At 42.3% G+C, this 24,239-nt stretch overlaps 1 protein-coding gene across 20 annotated transcripts in view; it reads left to right on the top strand.

Moving 5' to 3' along the window:
* UNC13B (unc-13 homolog B) overlaps window positions 1-24,239 on the top strand; it is a 225,204-nt gene that overhangs the window by 157,992 nt on the left and 42,973 nt on the right. For 12 of the 20 annotated variants that reach the window (XM_030003613.2, XM_030003611.2, XM_030003609.2 and 9 more), the window contains 10 exons: window positions 1,057-1,226; window positions 2,122-2,237; window positions 4,069-4,232; window positions 6,449-6,599; window positions 7,593-7,661; window positions 12,021-12,110; window positions 13,537-13,671; window positions 14,473-14,606; window positions 15,566-15,651; window positions 23,130-23,256. In XM_030003613.2, coding sequence (XP_029859473.1) covers window positions 1,057-1,226; window positions 2,122-2,237; window positions 4,069-4,232; window positions 6,449-6,599; window positions 7,593-7,661; window positions 12,021-12,110; window positions 13,537-13,671; window positions 14,473-14,606; window positions 15,566-15,651; window positions 23,130-23,256 — 1,242 coding nt within the window. Of the gene's footprint in view, window positions 1-1,056; window positions 1,227-2,121; window positions 2,238-4,068; window positions 4,233-6,448; window positions 6,600-7,592; window positions 7,662-12,020; window positions 12,111-13,536; window positions 13,672-14,472; window positions 14,607-15,565; window positions 15,652-18,140; window positions 18,177-20,361; window positions 20,404-23,129; window positions 23,257-24,239 lie in introns of all 20 variants that reach the window. The other 8 variants (XM_030003607.2, XM_030003599.2, XM_041120756.1 and 5 more) reach the window with 1 other exon arrangement.

The raw sequence follows: 24,239 nt of genomic DNA, 5'->3' as shown, positions 1-24,239 counted from the left end.
ATCACCCTTGTCATGGTCTCACATGAGCATTCAAATTGCTTTATTGTATTGCATGCCCTGTAAATGAGCAGAGCTCTTATAATAAGGTTCTTCTACCCACTTCTGACACACAGGAGCCTGTTTGGATCTACAAAAGGTATCTGAACACCTAAAAAGAGGGGGAGGCTGCAAATTCTGCCTGTGCATTAAGCTGAATGGTGCCAATTCAGCAAACAGTAAACTGTTTTTTTTTAATGGAAATGTCTTTACTGATCTGCCTGGAGCACAGAGTATCAGTCTGAGCTGTGAATAATAGGCAGAATCAATTCTAGTAATTAAATACCAACTTTGTAACTACTGTATCCCACCCTTTCCTCCCAGGCACAGGCAGTGTTTATTATCATCTGATTGTAATGTATTGTATATTAATACACTACTGCTTTGTGACTATCTTAAAGAAAGAGAGCTACCTCTACCTGAGCTATTTTTTTTAGTAGAAAACAGCATGAAGGATGTTTGTCATAGGCCTTGACCATGCTATCCTAGATACTGCACATGCATAAACACGAGTAGCCTTTAATGCCTACAGCTGAACAGAAGATCCTTGATGGGGAGAGCTATCAGAAACCAGTGAGGTACTCACTGGCACTTTTGGGGTGTGTATGCTGGGTTTAACAGCCTAGCTATCATCAGGCTTTTGTGGGCTTCACAGCAAAAGCAACAATAGTGAAGAGAATTCCCAAGTTCAGGGACCTGGTGCTGAGAGTGAGGACAAGCAGGAGAGTCACAGCCACTTAGCAAGCCTGAAGTCGCTGGTTGCAGTCACGGCAGGGCACTCCTTCAGCGTGCATCTGAAGTGCAGTATCTACCATGTCATAGGAACGTTTACAGTGCACCAAAAAGTTGTTGTGTAGTTCCTGTCAGACATTCCACTTGTAAACAAATGCCTGTTTATTTAAATTTTGTTTATGCATCCCTCTACTGTCGGACAGTGGGTCAAAAGGAATGTGAAGTGTGTAGCATATAAATGTTGGCTGTATTATGTGCTCTTCAACATTATGTTTTTCTTGTTTGCAGTGAGTGCCATAACTCTTCTGACCGGATCAAGGTGCGAGTATGGGATGAAGATGATGACATCAAGTCTCGTGTGAAGCAGAGACTGAAACGCGAATCAGATGATTTCCTGGGGCAGACAATCATTGAAGTCCGTACTCTGAGTGGAGAGATGGATGTGTGGTACAACCTTGGTGAGCAGGGCTTTGGGATTGAAAACATATCATATGTTAGTTTGGGAATGTTTGAGAGCACTTGGGTGCATCTGGACAGTTTACAAGGAAGGAAAAAAAAAGCTCACATGATATCAAGGGGCACATAATAGTGCTGCGGGCAGCTGCAAGGCTTTGATCCCGGTTAAAATGAAGAGAGGTGTAACATGTCAGAAGGGTGATGGGTTTTCCCTGTCAGGCATTGAAAAGTACAATGGGTAAAATGCTTGGAGCAGGACTGGATTCCACCTGTGCTGGAGACAAGTTTCCTGTCCTGTGCCCTTTTTTGTGCCAACATAAGCATTTTACCAGTCTATAAGACCTGCAAGTGCACTGCACTCAGTTGGGAAGTTGTTGAGACCTTTCCCAGTGACCAAAATAGAACGTTTGTACTGACAAGTAACCAGATGGTGCTGAATTGACAGGGATAGTAATAATCCTAGGAGGTTCAAAATCTTCTTGATAGGGACACCCAGCAATTCCCAGGAGCTCAGGACTATGGTGAAGTCAGGAACAAATTCCACATCAGTCAGCGCTGTTCTCAGAAAAGAGATCTGTCCTTGGTGGTTCTAGTTCACCTGACTGAATCCAAGACCCTATAGCACATTTGCTGTTAGAAAGGCTGTCTTACGTCTACAAATGTACATAGTTCTAGCGAGATGTGTCGTATTGAGGGTGTATCATGGCCGTTGTTTTGCTGATGTCTACTTAGTATTCAATGTTTTGAAAGAAAAAATCAGAAAGTTTTCTCCATGGTGACTTTGACCACAAGCCCAGCTTGAGCTCCCAGCAGTTTCTTTTCCAGTCTTGTTACTCCAAGATGGCTCTGCTCTGAACATGAACAATGCATATAATTGCTGATGATTTTTCCTTCTAGAGAAGCGAACAGATAAGTCTGCAGTGTCCGGGGCTATTCGCTTACAAATCAGCGTGGAGATCAAAGGCGAGGAGAAGGTGGCTCCGTATCACATTCAGTACACTTGCCTTCACGAGGTAAGGAGCAGGTTCAGCTCAGTCATCACCATCTTCCTTCTGTCTATTGAAGAAATTTTCTGACCTTTCTTTCCTTGAAGTGTTCATCCCTGCCGTAGATGAGCTTTCTGTGCCCTGCTATGCAGGCCTGGAAACATACTGAATCATCAGAGCCACATTTGTCAGGGAGGAAAAGAAGGCTTTAGGCTGTCTCCCCCGCACTGGGGACTGGCTGGCTCAGTCTGTCCCACTGTCACAGCTGTACTGCTGTCAGACAGAGATCAGGCATTGGTCCAACTCTGAGCCCCCCATGAGTTTAATGTGGAGAAACCTCTGAATTTCCTTGAATGATGTTTTCAGCATGTACTGTACCTATGTCTTTCTTTAGAGAAGGCATACTAAAATACCTTATGAGTAAATTCTGATCTGGGGAGGGCTTCGGCTCTGGCTGTTGAGTGATGCAGATACTGGTCATATAAATTTTTCTGTGCTGCTGCCCTGGTGTGTAGCTATGAACAACTGCGGGGGAACAGGAGATAAGCTGCAGTTACTGGGTACTGACCTGATTCAGGGTGGACTGACCTGGGCAGGCAGGCAGTGCTGCAGAAGCTGGGAGAAATCCAAAGATGACTTGTGATAAGGACTGAAGGGAAAAGCCTGTCTTGGAGAGATGCATGGTGCCCAGTGTATCTATCAAAGAGAAGGCAGGTGGCAGGGTCAGTCTCCTAAGTGCTTGAATAAGGAAGAGTATTCAGAGCCCCTTTCACCTGACATACAAGAATACCATGAAGTCTGGGGAGGTTTAAGCAAATTCACATTAGAAAAGAAGGACAGATGTATCACGGAGAGGAATGTTTAGCTACAGAAACAACATATTTATCCAGATGCTGGGCTAGATGAGCCCAGACTTCTGGCCTTACCAGGGAACAGTAGGCTTTTAGTAGGCTGTGTTGTGTCCTTCAATACATTTTTATTGTTTTTTAATTGACTGATGGTTTCTGTTTGTTAAGCTGTTTCATTTTTTTTTCCTTCTGAACATGCATGATCACTTGCTGCCCTTCTTTTTTGCAAACATGTCTCTTTTTAAGTATCACCTTCTTTCATTTGTGTATTGTAAAATGAAGATGATTTACAGCTAGAATAACTTAATCAGGAAAAATAGTAGTGTAAAGCAGAGTCCTCTAGCTCCTAATGAGATCATTGGACTTTTGCATCCCTTACTACAGGGAGCCATCTCTCTGAAAGGCTGATGAATCTGTAAGTGACGTGAATTTGAGGATTACTGAGACACCCACTGAACTGAATGTGCAGTCTCTGCGCAGCAATGATAGCTGAAAGCCTTTGCAGTGTTAGATAAAGTGAAAGGTTATGTTGAATAATAATGCAAACATCTAGTTGTTAGGGGTCCTTTTAAGGATGTCCTTTTCAGAAAAAAAAAAATCTGTTTAGACTGTTCTGCTGTATAATAATAATTACAAAGCTGATACAGAGCTGTTATGTCAGCTAGTTTAAATAGCTTGTCCATGTTAAGGCATTTCATTCTGAGGACAGAAATGTGTAGGTTTCAGGAAACTAATTAGTCTGTGGTTTCACTGCTTTGAAACCTCCTCTGCATCATTCACAATGTCTGCTGGGTAAAGATGTAGGTATGCATGCAAAAAATTCAGCTAGGAGCACTCAAGAAGAAAAGAAGGTAAAAGCAGAAAAATACATAGTTGGTAGGGGGAAGAAAGAGGGAGGAGAGCAAAGAAATTTGTGTTAGTGCCTTCTCAGCAGTTCCAAGCTCTTCATGAAACTCACTTGGAGGCTTCAGCCACCTCACATATAATTTCATTCCTGTTTTATATTTCAGAACCTCTTTCACCATCTCACAGATGTGCAAGGGAATGGGGTGGTGAAGATCCCTGATGCCAAAGGAGATGATGCCTGGAAGGTGTATTTTGATGAGACAGCTCAAGAGATTGTGGATGAATTTGCAATGCGTTACGGCATTGAATCAATATACCAGGCCATGACGTAAGATGCATTTCATGTGGTCTTTAGTGTAGATGATCGGTGTAACTAATTGATGTGACTGGTAACGGAAGGCTTGGCAGTTACAGCTGCGCCTTATGGGGCTTACTGTGACCGGGAAGAGACTGCCTGTCTCTGAATCACTGATTCCTCAAAGTCTAGAAATTAATGTCTGACAAAGTGCTTGAATTAAGCATCTATCTGAGCAGTTTGTGTAAGCGCCTTTAAAACTAATTCTAAGGAATTATACTAACTTCAGTAGTGTAAATGATCATATTTTATTATTGACAGTTGAGCCATTCCTGTTTTAAGACTCTAAAATCTCTATTTGAGCACTCTTCTGTTAAAAAGGTATTGCCCAAGGATCCCACTGAAGATTTCTGATGATGTGATAAGGGATGAGATTTTGTGAAAGTGTTTGTCCTACATGTCTGTTGTGGCAATTGCTACAGTCCTTTGAAGTCACTAATTTCCCAGGTGCTGCTGAAGGCATTTATAGGAAGTTTGAGTAATGGAGCCACTGATTTGTCCTCTTTGGAGCTAGGATAATGCAGTTCTTGATCTTCAAAGAGCGTTTTCCTTGTCACTATACTTTTACTTGGGTTTGGGATTAGCCATTCTTCCCCTCAAAGACTAGTAGTGCTATGCTTAGTTCATTTCTTATTTCAAATGTAATATTAAATATAGCAGACAAAAGTGACCTTTTCCATATTGGAAGCTGAAAGTTTTGGGGTCTGGGTCCTTGGATGAGTTAAGGTCACCTTATGTCACTTATGTCACCTTGCAAGCACCTTTTCTGCCTATTGATTTAAGCCAAAGTGAAAAAGAATTGGAAGGTACCTCCAGAGGTCTAGTCCCTGCTTTTAGCAGGGCTAACTTGGAAGTTGGATCAGACTGCTCAGGGCCTCTTTCAGTTTGTTGAAAATTTCCAAGGATGGAGATTCACCACCTCTCTGGGTTCCTGTCCTCAGGCTGTATTACTCTGGGGAAGAAATTCCTGGTTGAAATCCAAATTGGAAAATCCTACTTTGAATTTCCTATGCTGTAACTGCTGCATGTTGCTGTTTATCTTTTAGTCTTCCCACTAAAAGGATTTTGGCCTGGCTCAATCTTCTCACCACCCCTCCCCTCTCTGCTAAGTAGTCGAGACATGGATTAGATCCCCACTCCTCACCCCTTCTCTTCTTCAAGCTAAACAAAGCCATTTTACGTGTCTGTATTTACCAAGGGCCTAAATGACCAGTTGGTACATAGGTATCATGCAGCAAGCAAGTTAACATTCAGGCATCAGTATTGTGTTTGTCTGAAATACTGACTTGTGAATTTCTTTGAAATTCTCTCGCTGGAGCTTTTTTGGTTATAATCATTTGTAGATTAACTAGCACAGAAGCTAATGTCTGTGATGAGTCCCTTAGGGAGAAAGCTACATTTAGAAAATAGTTCCCAAATTTAGTTTGGGAGCTCTGTGAGGATTCCTGCTTAAAAAGGACTGCTTGAAAATGGCTCAACTCTCCTGTCTGTTGGAATGAACTTTACTTGACATGTCCCATAATGTCAGACCTCTTAAGCTCTGACTTTTTTTCCCCTTATGTCTAACAGATTTTTCTTTGATTGTTTAATCATTTCACAAGCCCAGACGCTTGTGGCATAATTCTGAGACTTCCTGCAGGAGGGTTCCTTGCACTTTAATGAAAGCAGTTAAATGGGAAAATGCAAATGAGCATGCATGCTTCCTGCAGGCTGGAAGGGTTAGCCCTAAGGAATTACATATCAATGCAGCACATAAATACAAGTGTGTGATCTCACTGTTCTTGAATGCTTTCCAATTCCTGCTGCCTCATGTCACCTCAGAACCTGTGGCTACCTCAAGTGGCAGTAAATTATGCAGATTTCCTTGTGTCAGGCTTGGTGCTAGGAATTAGCATCAGGACCCAGGGTATCACCTAAGTCAAAAGCTGCTGGCAACAAATAGTTGAGAAGCTATTTTATAATCTGGAAAGGGCTGTAGTGAAGGGATTTCTCTTATTTCGAGCATATCTGTTGTCTAGATGGCATCTTTCTGAAAAAGCTCTGAGATGCTGGAGATTTACAGAAAGCGAGGAAACATAACTTTCATCCGTTCATGGTGCCAACCAGAGTAAGGGGGCTATTAAAGGGATAGAGTCAAATTGTGCTACACAAAAGAGACCAGAATGACTTACGGAACTGTCCTTTTGCAGGCATTTTGCGTGTCTCTCCTCTAAATACATGTGCCCAGGCGTGCCAGCTGTGATGAGCACGTTACTTGCCAATATCAATGCCTATTATGCGCACACCACTGCCTCCACAAATGTGTCTGCTTCGGACCGCTTTGCAGCCTCCAATTTTGGGGTATGTTTGTGTGTTTGGCGATGTTACAATTGGAATTCTGTAGTTTGCCTGTGGTGCTTCTGCCTTCAATAAATAACTTGTTCTATTTAAGGAACATTAAATCTGTGAGGAGTTGGAAGCTGTGGAGCTCTTCTAGACTAGACAAAGAGCACAGTTTTATTGTCATCTTCACACATTTTAGATATTAATCAGTGTAATGCATTGTGATGTTTATTCTTCATGTTCAAATTACACTGGAGTACAGATGGTATGGAATGAGCAAATAATATTGAACTGCATGGTGATGCTGTTGATAAAATATACTCTGTGATCTGATCATTTCAGAACCTTGTTTTTAAAAACAGCAACTGCTTTAAGAAAAAAAAAAAAAAAACAAAAAAAATGTCTATCTCCCTAATGGTTAAAATGTTTTTTGTATAACATGTGGTGGAATTGAGCATGCTGGAAGGGTATTTGGAAAAGCTCGTGCTTCCCATCAAACTGAGAATTTATAGATTGAATGAGGAGGTGTTCATGATGCCAGATCAGAATCCAGTGGAGAGACCTGACCTTGAGAAAGATAGTCATGAGAAGCCTGTAATACTTGTCACTGAACTAATAGATAAGATCTTGGAGCTGTGTCACTGCTCTGAATTAGACCTTTTTCTGCCTGTTCCTTTATTCATCTCTGAATAAATATTTTCTCTTAAATCTAAGTTTGGTGCAAATTGCAGACTAGAAATCAGAAGAGGTTTTGTTCTGCCTCTACTTCAGAGTGATAATGTAGTAGTTTTCTGATGATTCTATTGTTACACAGACTTCAGAAATACTTACAGTATAAGAGTAAATCCAAGAATCAAAAGAAAATACTGTTTGCACAATACCGTGCATCCATATTGCTTCCTCCCGCTCTCCTGAGATCTGACACTAATTCCCTGATATCCTGCTGCTTAATCTGCACATTGATTCGACAGTGATGATATGTGATGTTTATTGGTGTTTTCTGCTCAACAGAAAGAACGATTTGTGAAGCTTCTGGACCAGCTTCATAATTCACTTCGGATTGATCTCTCAATGTACAGAGTGAGTGGGAATAAACAGAATCCTTTCAGGCATTCTGGTGGGCAGAGGGGAAACAGACCGTTTGGATTTCTCTTACATTTCTAACCATTTGGGTAGTTTGTGTTTTACGGAATTGTCATGACAAGCTCGTTACTTGAATACATCGGTTTGTTTTCCTCGTGGATAGAACTTAAACCGTGTTTTTTTCTTCCATTATAACTTCCTCAAGACTTCTGTAGTAATTTAAGGATTGTGAACTATGCTGATCTCTGATACTCTCCCAGAAATGCAAGTTGGATTGGATTAATTATTTTGAATTTACTCCTTCAGATGTCATCTACAAGGGAAAACAGATTTGTTCTCCCCTAGTAAGACAGAAGTCTTTTAGAGCATCTGCAGCCGTGTTGTGACTTATTTTAGGTTTGGCAAACTTGAATCACTGTCCCTGACTCTGGATCTACAAGATGTGCTGTCAGGTTGAGATCCCCCCCACTTCAGCAATAGGGAAAAGATGAGTTTCCAATGTCAGCATCAGTCCATCAGACTTCTTAAACCTTCTAGTTTCTTTCTTTGCTGTTCCAGAGTCAACCTAGTCTTACCATGTGACTTGGCTTTTTTTTTTTTTTTTTATTCCTTGCTGTATTATTTTAATTAGTGACTAATTCATTGAAAAATCTAAAAATGGTGGCAAAATGTGAGCTTTAGTTTTATTTATTTATTTAAAAGTAGGTCCTCTTCTGGTCAGTCCGTTTATCTGAAACACAGTAAAACATACAGAGGAGGGAAACACAAGGGTTTAAGAGAAGTGCATTAGGAAGACAAACAAAAAAAAACCAAGGGGCAAGGTGCAAAAGAAGATAAAAGGAATGTTGTGTGAAGAGCTATTCTAAAACTACATTACTGGTAACAGAAGGTCTAAAGAGAGCGCTGAGCCACTGATTAGCAGAGGGAAAATTACCAACACATGGCAATAGGAATCTGTAGTGGTGATGCCTTTTTTGTTTGCTTGGTCTTCAATAAAAGCTGCTTTCTGGTGGCTAATGCAATTAAACTTTAGACAAACAAGTAAGATCTTATGTAAAGGACCAGGAAAGATTTGTGTAATTTAAATACTTTAGATGTTATCTAATTGGCAGTTTATTTAGAGAAATGGCTGAAGCAATTTGGGAGCTCTTACTATTTTAAGACCCCTGAAGGGGAGGTTAAGTTCTGGAAGAAAAACCTGTTAGTTTCCAGATTTCAAGACAGGAGATGGCAATTTACAACTTAAATTACCCAGATTAAGCCTCCCCCTTTCCCTAATTTAATCAAGCTATTTGTAAGCACTTAAAATAGTGAATAACCAGCAGTATGAATTTATGAAAGAGGAAGTGTTGAACCAGTGTGTGTTCCTTCCAGGGCAGGGTGGCAGGTGAGGAGGGGAGATGTGGAGCCCTCTCAAGAGTAGCTCCAAGTCACCCTCTGAATAATTATTTCAAAAAGTGTTTTGTGAGCAAGTGCAGTTATTCCGTACACATGTCAGTTGTTGTTTTTGTTGGTTGGTCACTAGCTGACATAAGCATAGAGGAGGTTGAATTTCAATATAGCTAATGTTATCTTTTCCTGACTAGTATTCCTAATCAAGAACATGCATTCAGTCCCCAACATTCATCCAATGGTTTGTGTTTAAATCTTGACCCGCAGAAGTCTTTGATTTTGGAAAATACCCTGAGTGCCAGAGAGTCCGTGTGTGGACAACTTAACTTTAAAAGAAGAGTTTTCTAGGAATTAGCTTCTACCAATGACTGTAAAGAGCATTAAATTGCTTCCAGTGATTAGCTGAACTGCAGCAATACTCAACTGCTGTCAAGAGACAGCATATTTTTCTGCAAGTCCTCAGTAATAAATGAAAACTTGTTCCCCTCTGCCCTTTTTGCCTTTGTCTCTAATAATTTTTGAACGTGCAAATATGAAGAGACTATCTGAGTGGAGGTTGCCTTTGCTATTTTACTTGCAGCAAAGCAAGTCACATCAGCTTGAATGTAAGAATACACTGAGGAACACGAACGCTGTTAAAGGACACAGGAAGGAAAGAGTGGGAATGTAGGAAAGAGCATAGTGCCTGAGGTCAGAAAGGTAACAGCCCCTTGTGAGAGCAAAGCTTGCTGCATCAGCATATTCATTTACATGCATATATATACATACATACACACACACACACATGTATCGTATGGGGCCAGATGGGATCCACGCAAGGGTACTGAGGGAGCTGGCGGAAGTGTTGACCAAGCCACTTTCCATCATTTCTCAGCAGTCCTGGCCAACCAGGGAGGTCCCAGTTGACTGGAAGTTAGCAAATGTGGTGCCCATCTACAGGAAAGGCCAGAAGGAGGATCCAGGGAACTACAGGCCTGTCAGTCTGACCTCAGTGCTGGGGAAGGTTATGGGGCAGATCATCTTGAGTGCCATCACGCAGCATGTACAGGACAGCCAGGCAATCAGGCCCAGTCAGCATGGGTTCATGAAAGGCAGGTCCTGCTTGACCAACCTGATCTCCTTCTATGACAGGGAAAGGCTGTGGGTGTTGTCTACCTAGACTTTAGTAAAGCCTTTGACACCGTTTCCCACAGCATTCTCCTGGAGATACTGGCAGCTCATGGCTTGGATGGGTGTACTCTTCACTGGGTAAAAAACTGTCTGGACGGCCAAGCCCAAAGAGTGGTGATGAATGGAGTTAAATCCAATTAGCGGCCAGTCATCAGTGGTGTTCCCCAGGGCTCAGTATTGGGGCCAGTTCTCTTTAATATCTTTATCAGTGATCTGGATGAGAGGATCGAGCGCACCCTCAGTAAGTTTGCAGACAACACCAAGTTGAGCAGGAGGGTCGATCTGCTCGAGGATAGGAAGGCTCTACAGAGGGATCTGGACAGGCTGGATCGATGGGCTGAGGCCAATTGTATGAGGTTCAACAAGGCCAAGTGCCGGGTCCTGCCCTTGGGTCACAACCACCCCACACAGCGCTACAGGCTTGGGGAAGAGTGGCTGGAAAGCTGCCGGGCAGAGAAAGACCTGGGGGTGCTGGTTGACAGCCGGCTGAATATGAGCCAGCAGTGTGCCCAGGTGGCCAAGAAGGCCAACGGCATCCTGGCCCGTATCAGAAATAGTGTGGCCAGCAGGAGCAGGGAGGTGGTTGTTCCCCTGTACTCGGCACTGGTGAGGCCGCACCTCGAGTCCTGTGTTCAGTTTTGGGACCCTCACTACGGGAAAGCCATGGAGGTGCTGGAGCGTGTCCAGAGAAGGGCAACCGAGTTGGCGAGGGGCCTGGAGCACAGGTCTTGTGAGGAGCGGCCGAGGGAGCTGGGGCTGTTTAGTCTGGAGAAAAGGAGGCTGAGGGGAGACCTTACCGCTCTCTACAACTACCTGAAGGGGGGTTGTACTGAGGTGTGTGTCAGTCTCTTCTCCCAAGTAACTAGTGATAGGATGAGAGGAAATGGCCTCAAGTTTTGGCAGGGCAGGTTTAGATTGGATATTAGGAAAAATTTCTTTACTGAAAGGGTTGTCAGGCATTGGAACAGGCTGCCCAGGGAAGGGGTGAAGTTACCATCCCTGGAGGTATTTAAAAGAAGTGTAGATGTGGCACTCAGGGACATGGTTTAGTGGTGGACTTGGCAGTGCCAGGCTAACAGTTGGACTCGATGATCTTAAAGGTCTTTTCCAACCTAAATGATTCTATGATTCTATATCTGGAAGTGACAACAAGACTTCTAATTTCGGTGGAACCCAGAGAGTGGAAGAGGAAGCTATGGCTATGGACAGCAGGGTGGTGGGCAGAGTATGTGAAAAAAATGCATTAGAGTGAAGGAGGCACTGAAGGATACATGCTTATCTCAGGAGATTGGATCTTACAGGGGGCTGAGTGGTTACAGTGACTTTTTACAGGGAACAGTGCTCATTTTCCCTTCTCAGTCCAGTTTATTTCTCTGGAGAGGCTGCTAATATACTGCACCTCTTGGTGTCTCAGAAGAGAAGCCAAAAACCAAGCGGTGAGTACAGAAAGGAAAAGACCCGCACAAGCAACCTCAACCAAGAGGCCACGGCTGCTGGTGGCAAGGCTGTCGCTCCCTGCCTGCTCCTTCTACAGCCAAGGAGAGATCTCCTGCCACCGAGGGTTGTCAGTCTCCTGGCATCCACAAACTTTACATTCATATGAGAAGCTATTTAATTAAAAAAACAGATAAGCTCTTGCAGCAAAAAGGCCTTATTTATGGAGCATTGTTTTGACTGGTACAGGCTTCTTGAGCAGGAAATGTTTCCAAGACACTTTCCTTATTTAGCACATGCTTGAAGCCTTGCATGGATCTGACTGTGCTTTCCAACAGGATTTCCCTTTTTTGTTGACAGAATAACTTCCCAGCCAGCAGCCGCGAACGGCTGCAGGACCTGAAGTCTACAGTGGATTTGCTGACCAGCATCACTTTTTTCAGGATGAAGGTAGCGTTACGGGTGGGGATGGGAATGGGGTCCTCTGCGATTTTCACCGCAGGAGTTGGTTTCCCATTTCAAACCATTGTTCCATGTCGTTGTGCTTTAGACACTTCGGGGAAAATGGAGATCATCTGCTGACTGTGTAATAAACATCCACATTTTATCTCTACTTCACTGTGTTTTGCATCATGAAGATGAAAGTTGTTTTTTCCCTGGGGTTTTTCAGTCATAAATATGGCACAAAATAATTAAAAAAAAAAAAAGATGAAAAAAGAAAATTGTCTGGTTTTAGGAAGATCATTTACTTTTCTTATGAGCATGAGGAAGTTTTTCCTATGAAACTGTCTACAACATTTATCAGTCACTACCATCTCTTCACTATCTTTTATCTAGTAAATATTTTTAGTGTATTTCTTGGGGGGTAAGACACTGAAACAGGATAGTATCTCTCAGTAGACATCCCAAAAACTTGTTATAAATGTGCTGGTTCTGTACTTAAGTTTATTGTTCTAGCAATGTGTAATGAGATTATTTTTAATTCCTGATTTTTGTTTTTAAACTTTTTTAAAAATACTGTTGTAGGTTAGCACATGTCACTTAGTAATTTTTATCTCATCAAATACAAATCAAGTCTTTAATTTGAGCTATTTCAGGAAGTGCTTAAAATTTTATTCTTAATCCCTAGGGTAAATGATGTTTTAGAACTTTATTTTGAAAGTGTTCATTCAGACAATGTGTCTGTATTGAAAGTTTGCTTTACAGAAATACTCTGAAAAGTTTGAAGGTAGTGACAATATCAAAATTTTCTCGGGTTGTAGGTTTATTTGCAGGGTGATGCCTGCGTATCTGTTTAGTTTAAAAACCCCTGTTTTTCTAAAGGAACGTAACAATGAAATAATGAAAAGAGCTGTTGTTGCAAAAGGAGAAGGCGTATGGGTTGGCATGTCCCTAAGGATTCTGGTGTGCTCTAAAATTCAGTAAAGCTTGTGATGAAATATGACCTTAAAGTTTTCGTATTTAAAGGCATGTGAGTGTTTGGCCTTCAGCAAGACTTTGTAGATCAGATGTAATGGGCTCTGCTAGTCTCCTGCATGTTCTTCCAATGTTGGAAAAGATTTATCACTGGCTTCATAGCAAAATCCTATAAATTTACCAGAAATTGTGTGTGTTTGGCACACATATCAAGCCACATGATTTATTTATTCTGAAGAATCTTCCTTGGCCCTTCAAAATCTTTTTTATGGTCCAAGTGATCCCGTGGGGACATAAGTGTTATCACTGCTGTTTTTTGCATAGGGAGAGCGACCCATTCATGGTTTCAGGTCACTGATAGCACCAAGTCCTGGGTAGTTCCCAAACCGGTGACTTGTTCTTTCCCCATTTGATTCATGAACAGTGCTTTGTTTGACTCTCTTTGCTGTCTACTTGCCAGGTCCAAGAACTGCAGAGTCCACCTCGAGCCAGCCAGGTAGTGAAGGACTGTGTAAAAGCTTGCCTCAACTCTACCTATGAGTACATTTTCAACAATTGTCATGAGCTGTACAGTCGCGAGTACCAGACAGATCCTGTGAGTAGCTGATAAGCAGGCAGAAATCAAAGTTTCTGATTTTCTTAAGATAATAACGAGAATACTGGTTGATATAAAAAGCCAACACAAGCAAAATTATGTCTCTTGTTATATTCTGAATGCACAAAAGTTGTTATCAATTAATGAGCACTAATTAGTAAGTGGGGGATGATAATTGTTTTACACTAATTACAATTCGTTTTGCCAGCCTCAGCTACTTTATTTCATGAGGAGTTATTTGTGAAGGGGATGTTTGATGCAGCTTTGAGTGAGCAAAAGCCAATTACAGCAAATGTAGACTGATCAAGAAAACTGTCTTCAGCATAGATAAACCTCAAGCAGTTTATCTATGTGTCCTGTGTCCTGGACTGGTCTTAGGAGGTACCTCTAGACACAAACTGTTTTCAAATCTGAGGGTGCTCTACTTGCCACTCTGCAGGAGTGCACACACATATCAACATGGATGTATTAACCAACTGAGGTGCCTAAAAAGCAAGTATTTGGAACAAACTTAGAGCAAATGATGTCTCAGCAGGTCGCCTGGAGCCTGACCTGCTCTTGGCATGGTAAATGACAAAACAGGGATTATTTGAGTTTGAGGCCACCAGTAAGCAATATGGTTTGGCATGTTACTGTGTTCTGCATTAGATCACACAAGTTACCAGCAGACATAATTGTGAGCTCTTCAGAAAAAAGGGTCCACAGGTAATTAGCGTTTCGAGTTTGTGTGGTGATCTACGTTTGCCAGCTTTTTCTTTCCCCATTAAATTTACACTGGTTTTCCAATGGCTTCCTTCCTAGAACAAAAATCAGGACCTTCCTCCTGAGGAACAGGGCCCCAGCATCAGGAACCTGGATTTCTGGCCCAAGCTCATCACTTTGATAGTTTCCATCATAGAAGAGGACAAGAATTCTTACACCCCAGTCTTGAATCAGTAAGAATCTTCCATGTCATGGCTAATGCTAGTCTTTGTGTGCTCTGCTTTATTTGTTAAACTGCTTTCTATCTCTTCTGTGACTTGTGTATTTATAGAAGTACTTATCTTGTCTGTCTGTCTTTCTGTCTTATCTGTCTCTGTCTATATAAATAACTCTTTTTGATTGGGATGGAAGAGTTTCAAAAGGTTCAGTTACGATGGCGTTCGAGCACAAACACCCTGATTATTACAATCCTGAACTCAGGGAGGCACCTGAAAATGGGGTGAGAGTTCTTTTGGTTTTTTCTGATGTTGAGCAGTTCTGGGATGCACATTAATGCACACAGTGGTGCCATGGTGACAACACATTATGCTGTGTTTTAGGAATGTGGTGTTCGGTGCAGCACTGGGAGATTGCATTGGGCGGGGTTGGCACAGCATTGGAAATGAACCTGAAACTGGTCTGTTTAGCTGGTAGATACTCCTCCAACAGTCCCACAGGACAGGAGAGAGGGTGATATCTGACAAGGTTTTTATACAGAAAGAGCTGGATTATGCCCTAGTGATCATTGATTTAACACAGCAGGGACACTTGATTAGTGTTTACTTTCCAGCCTAGTAACCCTAGAAAAAAAGAAAAAGAAAAAAAGAAAGAAACATGGACAAGAAAGGGGAAAATGGCGCAAGGGCATTGAGATCACATTCCCAGAATTATTGTATGCATCTCTTCCAGGAAACACATCCAGATCCTGGCTTTCTGAGTTAAAACCAGTTTCAACAGCAGTATTGTTTTCAGGTTATTTGATGTATGCCACAGAGTCCAGTCCATGATCTCCAGTTTCCACCTGCTCATCTATCTAGGGTGAAGGAAGTGTCTGTAATGTTGAGCTTTTCAGCTTGTAGTTTAGCTCAGAGCTGAATAAAGAAGAGCCCTTTGCTCTGATACATGTCAAAACCTTTCCTAAATGTCCCCTCAGGTTTCCTCAGGAGCTTGCTGTTGGGAAGATCAGCGCAGAGGTGATGTGGAGTCTTTTTGCCCAGGATATGAAGTATGCCATGGAAGGTAAGAGAATTACCCACTTCTGCCAGCTGACTTGTTGCTGATCTCTTGTCCTCCGTTCATTTGATGTAAATGAGGCTTAAGCACATTAGTAGCACCACTATTTGGAGCAGGGATTTCTAGTGGTTTGTTTGTGGACAGCTGCTTTATGGGTGGGGATTGAGGCTGAGATCTGCATGAGCTCTAGACCTGTGTGTCAGGCTGTGTTGCAAGCTGTTTATTGTCATCCCAGCTGGTTTGAAATCAGAGTTCACTTTGGCCTGAGGATACAATGGCTTAGATCAGCAGCAGCCTCTTTCTGCAATGTACAGTAGTAGAAAGGGCTGGAGAAGTAGGTGGACTCTGGACTGTGCTATGGCTGTAGTTCCCTGGATGATACAGTGTAGACAGTCTAAGCCATTGGCATAAATAAGCTCTTAGAACAAATCCTGCGGCAGGCATCTTCGTTTTGAATTAATCTTTGCATATTTCTACCAGACTCCTGGTAAAGGAGAAATTTTACTGTTTCTGAAAATGAGTTAGGCATGCAGGAGGCCAGCAAACTCCCGGAAAGGAATTCTGCTACTTGCAGTACTCTTCTGATGGTTGATTACAGTTTCTGAACTTGGTTTTAGTTCTATAAACTCGTTTGCACAATGTAATCATCTTCTTACAAGGTTCAGAGAGCATCCAGCTCCCACCGGCTCTGCAGCTGCAGTAGCAGTTGTTTTCCCAGTATTTTGCAGGGTCAGGCTTTATGGTCATCTTTAAGGTGATATTGTGATAAAACAGAAGTGCCAGTGCTGCCTACAGCATGCTAGCTGTATTCATATTCCAAAACCAAGCCAAGTTACTGCTTTTGGTCACTCACAAAATTATGCTTGATCCATTTGTCCACAGTTTGATCTAAGCTCACTTATAGGAATGACAGCCTACTAGACTCTCACTTTAGACTGCTACAAAAAACTGCTCCTAGTAAGAGAGTTTCCTGCATTTTGTTCTTTGGGAACAGTCTGTGGGGTTACTCTGTAAGTAGATTGACTCTGTCTATGTCTTAGTCTCTGTCAGTGCAACAGGGGTAGAGGCCGTGCTGTGAGGGGACACCCTTTGCTAGCTCTAGGCTTGAATACAGTAGGCTGCAGGTCTGGATGAATGTTCTCACTTCTGTGTTAGGAAGTTTTTATATACACTTGTAACCCACAGTGCTTTTGTCTTGTGAGGTCATGTTGATGTAAGAACAGGGAAGAAGGGAAGAAGGACTAAGACATGCTACTAGCTATGCTTAAGAGTCTCTTTTATAGTGACTGTTACTACTTGCTCATGTGTTAGAGATAAGGCAACTGTGATAACTCCATGTTCACTTTCCCTAGAAACTGTTTGTTCCTGCAAACCATTTTGGCTTCCCTTTCCATTTTGTCCTTATTTACCCCTGTGCGCTCACCCTCAGGAATTTATAATGCAGTTTGCTCTTCTACATGTTGAAAGTGCCACATCTTCCTCCTTTATCAGCAGCCATGAGAACTGGATCTCTCCAGATCTAGTTGCTGTCTTTCCTAAGATTCCCTTTCCCAGTTCATCCAAAATGCACCTGCAAAAAGGTTACTGATTGTGTGTGTGAATTTGACTGTCAAAGGGGACATGACTTTGATTTTTTTTCCTCTTTTAAAGGCTCTGTTTGATTGCCAGTGACCAGGTTAACTCTGCGTCCCAGGTTTTCTCTGTTCACATCTTGTACCATGTCCCTTTTGACTCTGTCTCCCCTGGTGAATCTGGGCTTATTTTAGCTTTTCCTGACATCCTTCTGGTCCTTGTGAGCTTCTTAAGACAAGGTTTGGCATGAAGTTTCCACCTGTGAGTTCATCAGTGCATAGCAAATACTTGCAGGAAGAGCATCCCTCTTTAAAGTATTTCTTGGTGAGAAAAGTTGACACAAAGGCAGCTGATGGACAGGGAAGGGTTTGCATTTTGAACGAAAGCTGAAAAACTGCATGGTACGTGTATTTGTACTCCAGCTGTGTAAGTCCTGCGGGAGGATTGAACAATGATGGAGTCTGTGTTGGTGTGTGTTTCTTCCAAATACAAATTCAAGAAATCCTCAGGGTGCAGAATTCTATTTGCAGCAAGTGTGATGCCTCACTGCTTTGTTCTGCAGAAACTTATGAAGATAACCTTTAGAACAAGCTCTACAATAATTCCATTACAGGCCTTAGTACATGTGTTTTAAATACAGATGATTGGATTAGCTCACTGCATATTTTTTTTAAATGTGGGAAAAAAAGGATTAAAGGAAACAGATTAAGTGATGTGAAAGATGATGATTAGATTTGCTGTCCTCAGCTCTTGGCTCCATAATCCCTGGGTACATTTCTGTTGTGCTCCAAGATCTGTATGCATTAGGAGCTCCCTGCACCAAAAGCTAACCTGTTTTGTGGAGATATGTACACATGAACCCAGAGTATAACACTTGCTTCTAACCTTCTTCATGGTGTTTCCCCTTATGTTCTGTTCCTAAGTTCTGGATAACATGAGCTCATTCACCTCACCAAGTGGTAAGTTCGTGCTCCTTGGTAGAGTTTATAGTTGTGAGTAGGCAAAGACTTTCATCTGTTAACTGTAGTTTTAGCACTTTGGTTGTAGTTGCTAATATTAGCTTTAGTGTCCTGTAGTTTTATGCCAGTGATGAGGAGATCTGCAAACAAAACTTGGAAGACCATACTGCTGCTGCAGAAATGGAGGGTATGTGCTGTAAGGAGACTCCTGTTCTGACTAGTCATTCCAGTTGTTTTTTGATGGTACCCGATACACTGAGCAGTTCTGGGCAATAGCCCCTTTGCTGGGTCCCAGGCATTAAGATGTAGATGATGTCTGATGAAGAATAACTGCTGAGGTCAGAGCTCCAGTTCATGTGTGACTCTATACCTTCCCTCCTGGCTGGGGTGATGCTTGAGGATCTCTGGCTCTTTCACTCTGCAGTGGCAGTCAATTTTCTTCTAGCTTAAAGGCCATGCAATGGCTTTGGTGTAGAAAGAGTGCAGGCCTGGCTGTGTGAAACCGCCCCCTCCCTCCTTCCAGCCTGATGCTTCCACGTTGCTCTCCAATATGCAGTGTGGAAGAGAGTTGGGAGGCTCAGGTGGGAGATGGCTTCTCTGAGCTGCAGAGCAGTGCCTGGCTGTGTGAGTCGTTCTCCTTTTTCCCTACAGGTGGCAGCTAACCGTGCCTCTCCCAGCTGGAGCTTACCCCCATCTGCACTATGCAGCCTGTGCAGGGCAATATATAAATCCTAATTCGTACCTCGAATACGGTGCTTAGGGGCTTCAGAACCAGAAGTCTTGCTAGCCTGTGGATGCTGCAGCATGTGTCCTTTGGGGACCTTCTGAAGAGTTAGATTGCTAACGTGTAAAAAGTTCAAGTTGTAAAAATGAAACACATATTTTCTATTTAAAATATGTTCAGCCACTGGTAGCAATAGTCACGGCAGCAGTGTGTTCGACTGCTGGAAGGGAAGTGCATTGCAGACCTGTCTTATGCCTTCAACTCCCCTAAGGATACTCAGCTTCTGAGACACAGCAAAAGCTCCAGGATTTACCCTGCTTGTTTTGTTTTCTCTGTCCCCCAAAGCAGTGACAGCTCAGGGCACCATGAACAGCACACCTGGCCCTTCCCTCCTTGCTGGCAAAGGCAGTACAGGACAAGGCATTGAGAAGTGTCCCTTGTTCCCCTTAAACCCAAGAGTAAAACAGTAGTGTAGAGGATGATTTTTCCAAGTCATACAGTTATCTTCACCTCTCTGACCCAGAAAGCACAAACACCCTGAGAAAAGAGGGCTTCTGCTCTTCCTTTACTGGGAAGACATTAAAAGACAGTAATAGAAAATCAGTGTCAACCTTGACAACAACATTTCATCTTATTTTGGACACATCAGCATTAGGAGAGTTGCAAATTGGAAGCATCTGTGATAGGAAGAGAGACTGAGTAGACTTGGAGGGCAGGATTGAAATAAATCATTCTGCTGCATTCTCATTTCTAATAAGGGGAGGGGGATCAGATGTATACACAGATGCCAGCTGTCTAAAGCGTTAACACTTCAACAGCCTGAGTACCTATTAGAGTTTTTTTGCAGAAATTCAACATTATTTGCTAGAAATTAACCCATGGAAAGTAGGCTGACAATCAAGGAAAAAAGTGCACAGATTAAGGATGTGGTGGAAGTCCTGTTCTCTGCCTGAAAAATAGAACTGGACATGACATATGGCCTCAGTGACCCTAAAAGCTCTTCTCCAGAGGAGACTGCTTGCAGATGAAATCTGCTGAGGAAATGTGAGAGACTTACAGAACTCTGTGGTCTTTTCAGGATAAGACACAGCAGTTGCCGCAAAATACTGTGCACTCTTCTGCTGTTGCTGCCGCTAAGCTCTTTAAAAACCAGCAGGTTATAAAGCAGAACAGAAATGTGCTAAGACTGATGGCTCCCATGCTCTTCACTTTATTTTTTCTAAAATGGGTTTTCAAAGTATACCTCTGGCTGATGTGTTTCCATGTCACCTTCAAGTGCTCTTAAACATTTCCCTTTACAGAGAAAGCAGCTGATCAAAACTGTGCAGGGTCCATTGAAGGGGGGAAGGCAGATGGTATGAACTGTTGGGGATGAAGGGGTTTGGGGGCTTTGTTGGCTTTCTTTGTCCTCCAGCGTGTTTGAGCTGTTATAGTTCACTTTTGTCTTTTCTTTGTCAAAAGCCCCACCTTTCTTTCGCATACGTAAAGTTCTCTTTTATGGTGGTAAGACCTTCTTTCTTTTACTTTCCTGTAGTTTTATCCCCTAGGTGTCAAGCCTCTTCTTTACTGCTTAGATGGCTAGGTAGTCCTAGTAGCAGTCCTTGGGCTTACACTTCTGTGGCTGCTTTGCGTCTTCCTCTTCTGCAACTTAGTAGTGTTTTAAATGTCCTAAAAAACAGGAAAAGGCTTAAATTACTTGCTTTTAGTGCACTGCTTAGTTTTGAGGAAATAAATCTGATTTGAGTCCTTTTTACCTCCAAGTCAGACCTTCCCCCTGCAGGAACAGCACTTTCCCCATGTGGGAATAGCACCTGAGTGGCAGCACATATCAAAGTTAATGAACTTATAATTGTCCATTGATTTCCTCACTCTCACAGGGAGCTAAGCGGGCACAGTTATTGCTGTGTTTGTTTCTGGTTTTAGATCTGTGGAGAGAGCTTTGCTTTTTTTTTTTTTTTTTTTTACAGCTGTTCTTGAGGGAGGTCAGCAGTTCAGACACTGAGTACACTCATAGTTCCTTAGCGCTCAAGAAAGATAGTAGATTTATTAATGTAAAAGAGGAACGGACTTTCCTTGGCACCAATACAAGCAAATTCACTGTGGAGCGTAGCAGATCATAGTACATGTGAAATAGTAGCACATGTAAAGTAGTTTGTCCATTGAACCATCACCCCTGGGGACTATGTCTCTCAGATATTGGGCGTTTTAATTTCTTTAAAACAAAGGTTGGGTTTCTTTTTTTTGAGATTATATCTGTGTGGATCTGCTACATGTGAATTAGAAGGAAATCTGTATTACACTGTTACAGAGTTTTGCAAACAACTCACTGAAGTGTTCTACTGCTTAGGAGTTCACAAGGCTTATGGAATAATTATGCATGAAAAGTTCTTTGGGTTTTGTGTTTTCAGTTGGATAATTCATAATTTATTTGGCCTTCTTGCGCATGTTGTTGAAGCTTCAAGAGAGATGTGGAAGTTTCTTAATGTTTTGAAATAGCTGGAGGAATTCACATTTACATGAAAATAGATGATGATATTGTAAGATAATCTTGTATGTCAGGTAACTGGACCAGAAAGCTGGGGCCATTTTACATCATTAAGACATACCTTCTGCTGATGAGTATCTGTAGCATGTATTGCTCGTGTGTGCATATATCTACCAAGTTACTGGATACATGTGCTAAAGTCTTAGATTAAAGCCATTCAAAGCTAAGAGAAAGACTTCCACTTTTTAACATAGTTGGATCCTGTCTACATGTCAGGAGTGATGCCCTTGGAAAGTTACATCAATAATGAGGTAACCACATAAAAGGTAGGAAGACGAGTCTAAAGTCAAATTTGGGGAAAAAAACCCTGTAACCACATAAAAGGTAGGAAGACGAGTCTAAAGTCAAATTTGGGGAAAAAAACCCTGACTCTAAGCCAAAATCATGTTTCAGTCTCATATGTCACACTGTAGTCATGGACTAGCAGCTTGCTGTGATGCTAGAGTGAACAAAGAAGGCCGGCACAAAGTGTATTCATGCTCTTGAACCTTGGCAGAAGAAAGAGATGGATACGGACAGGTGGCACTAGGGAGCAGTGGTGCACAATTGGTCAGCTGATAATTCAGGATTGCAGCACAGGCAAAAGCCAGCTGCTGAGTCCTCTCAGGATCATGAAAAAAGAATTAATTTTATTCTTTTCAAGGAGGATTTTGAAGTAAAGCAGTACAGCAGAAGGAGCTGCCTGTGTAAGCCCATGCAGGGTGGCTTGGGAGAAGGTGCTGAGATGCTTTTGGGAGAACTTAACAAGTAGTTTAAAAACAGGGATTGTGGGCTGGTCAGAGGTGGGACTCAACTGCTGCAAGACGGTAGCATAGACATAGGCTGTGAAAGGCCTTGAGAGCAAAGACATGGAACATACATCTCTTGTGAGAGAGAAAGGGGAGCAGTGGTCTAGGGAGATGATCTCTGCAGAAACATAGGTCTGAGTATGGCAAGTGCTTTAGCAGCATAGATGTGTGGGAAGGGTTGTGTTGTGGAGGCATGTGCGTTATACAGGGAGGAACTGCATTGTCCTGACATAGGCTGGGTACAAAAACATAACGAGATGTGGCAAGAGGAAGAGGCTCAGCAGCAGGTGGATATGTATGGGTTGCTTCAGTGGACTGTGCTCAGGAAGACAATACGAATAAGAAAACAGTTGCCTTCTGAAAGAGAAGTGTCATGAATTTCTCCAAACTGGGGATCAGGGAAGGCTCTAGCTCCTGTGTAACTCGTTTGAACTTGCTTGTGACACACTGTCAAACTCTAAGAACTTGATGCTTTCCACTCTTGTCTCTTAGGGGATGTAGTGTAACATGTTGGTATTGCCTTTGTTTGTATCCAAGAATGAACAGATTTGCTCTTCTTGATTTGTTTCCTGCAAAGATGAAATCTGGACTGTCATATGTTAAATGGAAAGGCTGTAAGAGATTGCTCTATTTTTATTCCTTTGACAACCAAAAAAGTCTTTAACAAATGGAAGTATTAATTGGAGCTACAGAAATAAATTGCAGAGCCCCAACAGTCAACCACCAAGAACCCCTGCCTGCTGCCAAAATCCTGTGTCATGAAGATTTTGTGGCACTATAGGTGCCTCATCCTCAAAACCATTGCATACTGCAGACATGCTTTATAAGACCCTCCTGTGCCTGATGTGGTGACAGTGGTAAATTCAGACCTAACTGCTTTTTTTCCTTCCTTACAGAGCATGAGAAACACAGACTGTGTAAAAGTGCAGACTATATGAATTTACACTTCAAAGTGAAGTGGCTGTACAATGAATATGTTCGTGATCTGCCTGCCTTCAAGGGAAAAGTGCCTGAATATCCAGCGTGAGTGTGTTATGTCTCCTGTAGTAAATCCCCACTATCTGTCTCCTTGTGTTACCTTGAGGGTAGTCATTTGGTTCTCCTGTGGCTGCCTTCATGATACACTATTTCTTCACTCCTGATTTTCTGCGTTTATGTGCATGTTTGTCCCCCCTGGTGTTCTGTGCCACTGTCCCTGACACAATTCCATCCCTTATTGTACAGTATCTCCCAAAATCTCAAAAGCTTTAACAATGGCATAGACAGTCTTTAAGCCACTTTATGCCTGCAGCGTGGGCTTCGGTCAATTCTTGAACAGGAGACTTCTGGATGTATGCTTACATTCTTGTGTTAAGAGATACAGCTTTATCTGTTTGTATGTGTGTGTATGAATGTAATATGTATACACACACAGCATGATTTGTAAGTAAAGATAATGTTTTCTTTTTTTTAGTAAGACCAGGTTGTCTAGTTAGAAACATCAGGTAAGCTGTTGCTCTTAAGCTCTAAGCAATTGTTTGCAACTTTTGTTTAACTTTAAAAGAGCAGCAGTGGATTTCAGACCTGAAGGTTTATGAGCCCCAAAAGTTGTCTGAGCAACCTGGAGAGAATACTGTAGCTGGAGTCCCACACTTGGTCTAAGGCAAGAGCAGGTGTGTTGTTTCTGACCAGTGTTTAACTGGTTTTCAGAACCTTTCAGTGATGGTTGCTCCACATCTCCTTCAAGCAGCTTTATTCCCTGTGCTTCACTGTTACCCCTCCATTGGGGTCTGGGGGTTTAACACACTCCCCTTTTTCCCCCTCCAAATATTTCTTGCTTCGCTTTGAGCTTGTTCTATCCTGTCCTACCAGGCTGGGCATGGAGAACAAATTGTTCCTGTTTTACAAGAGTAAAATGCTTTTCTCATGCCCCTTCCCAGTCTGGTTCCCGTTTGTTTCCAGCTTTCCTTGGAAGTGAGGTTTACTCATCTCTCTTGAGCTGGTCTGTGTCTGGACATACAACACCC

This window comes from Aquila chrysaetos, chromosome Z (genome assembly GCF_900496995.4).
Source record: "Aquila chrysaetos chrysaetos chromosome Z, bAquChr1.4, whole genome shotgun sequence".
Taxonomy (NCBI): Eukaryota; Metazoa; Chordata; class Aves; order Accipitriformes; family Accipitridae; genus Aquila; species Aquila chrysaetos.
This window is presented reverse-complemented; position numbering and strand designations above follow the sequence as displayed.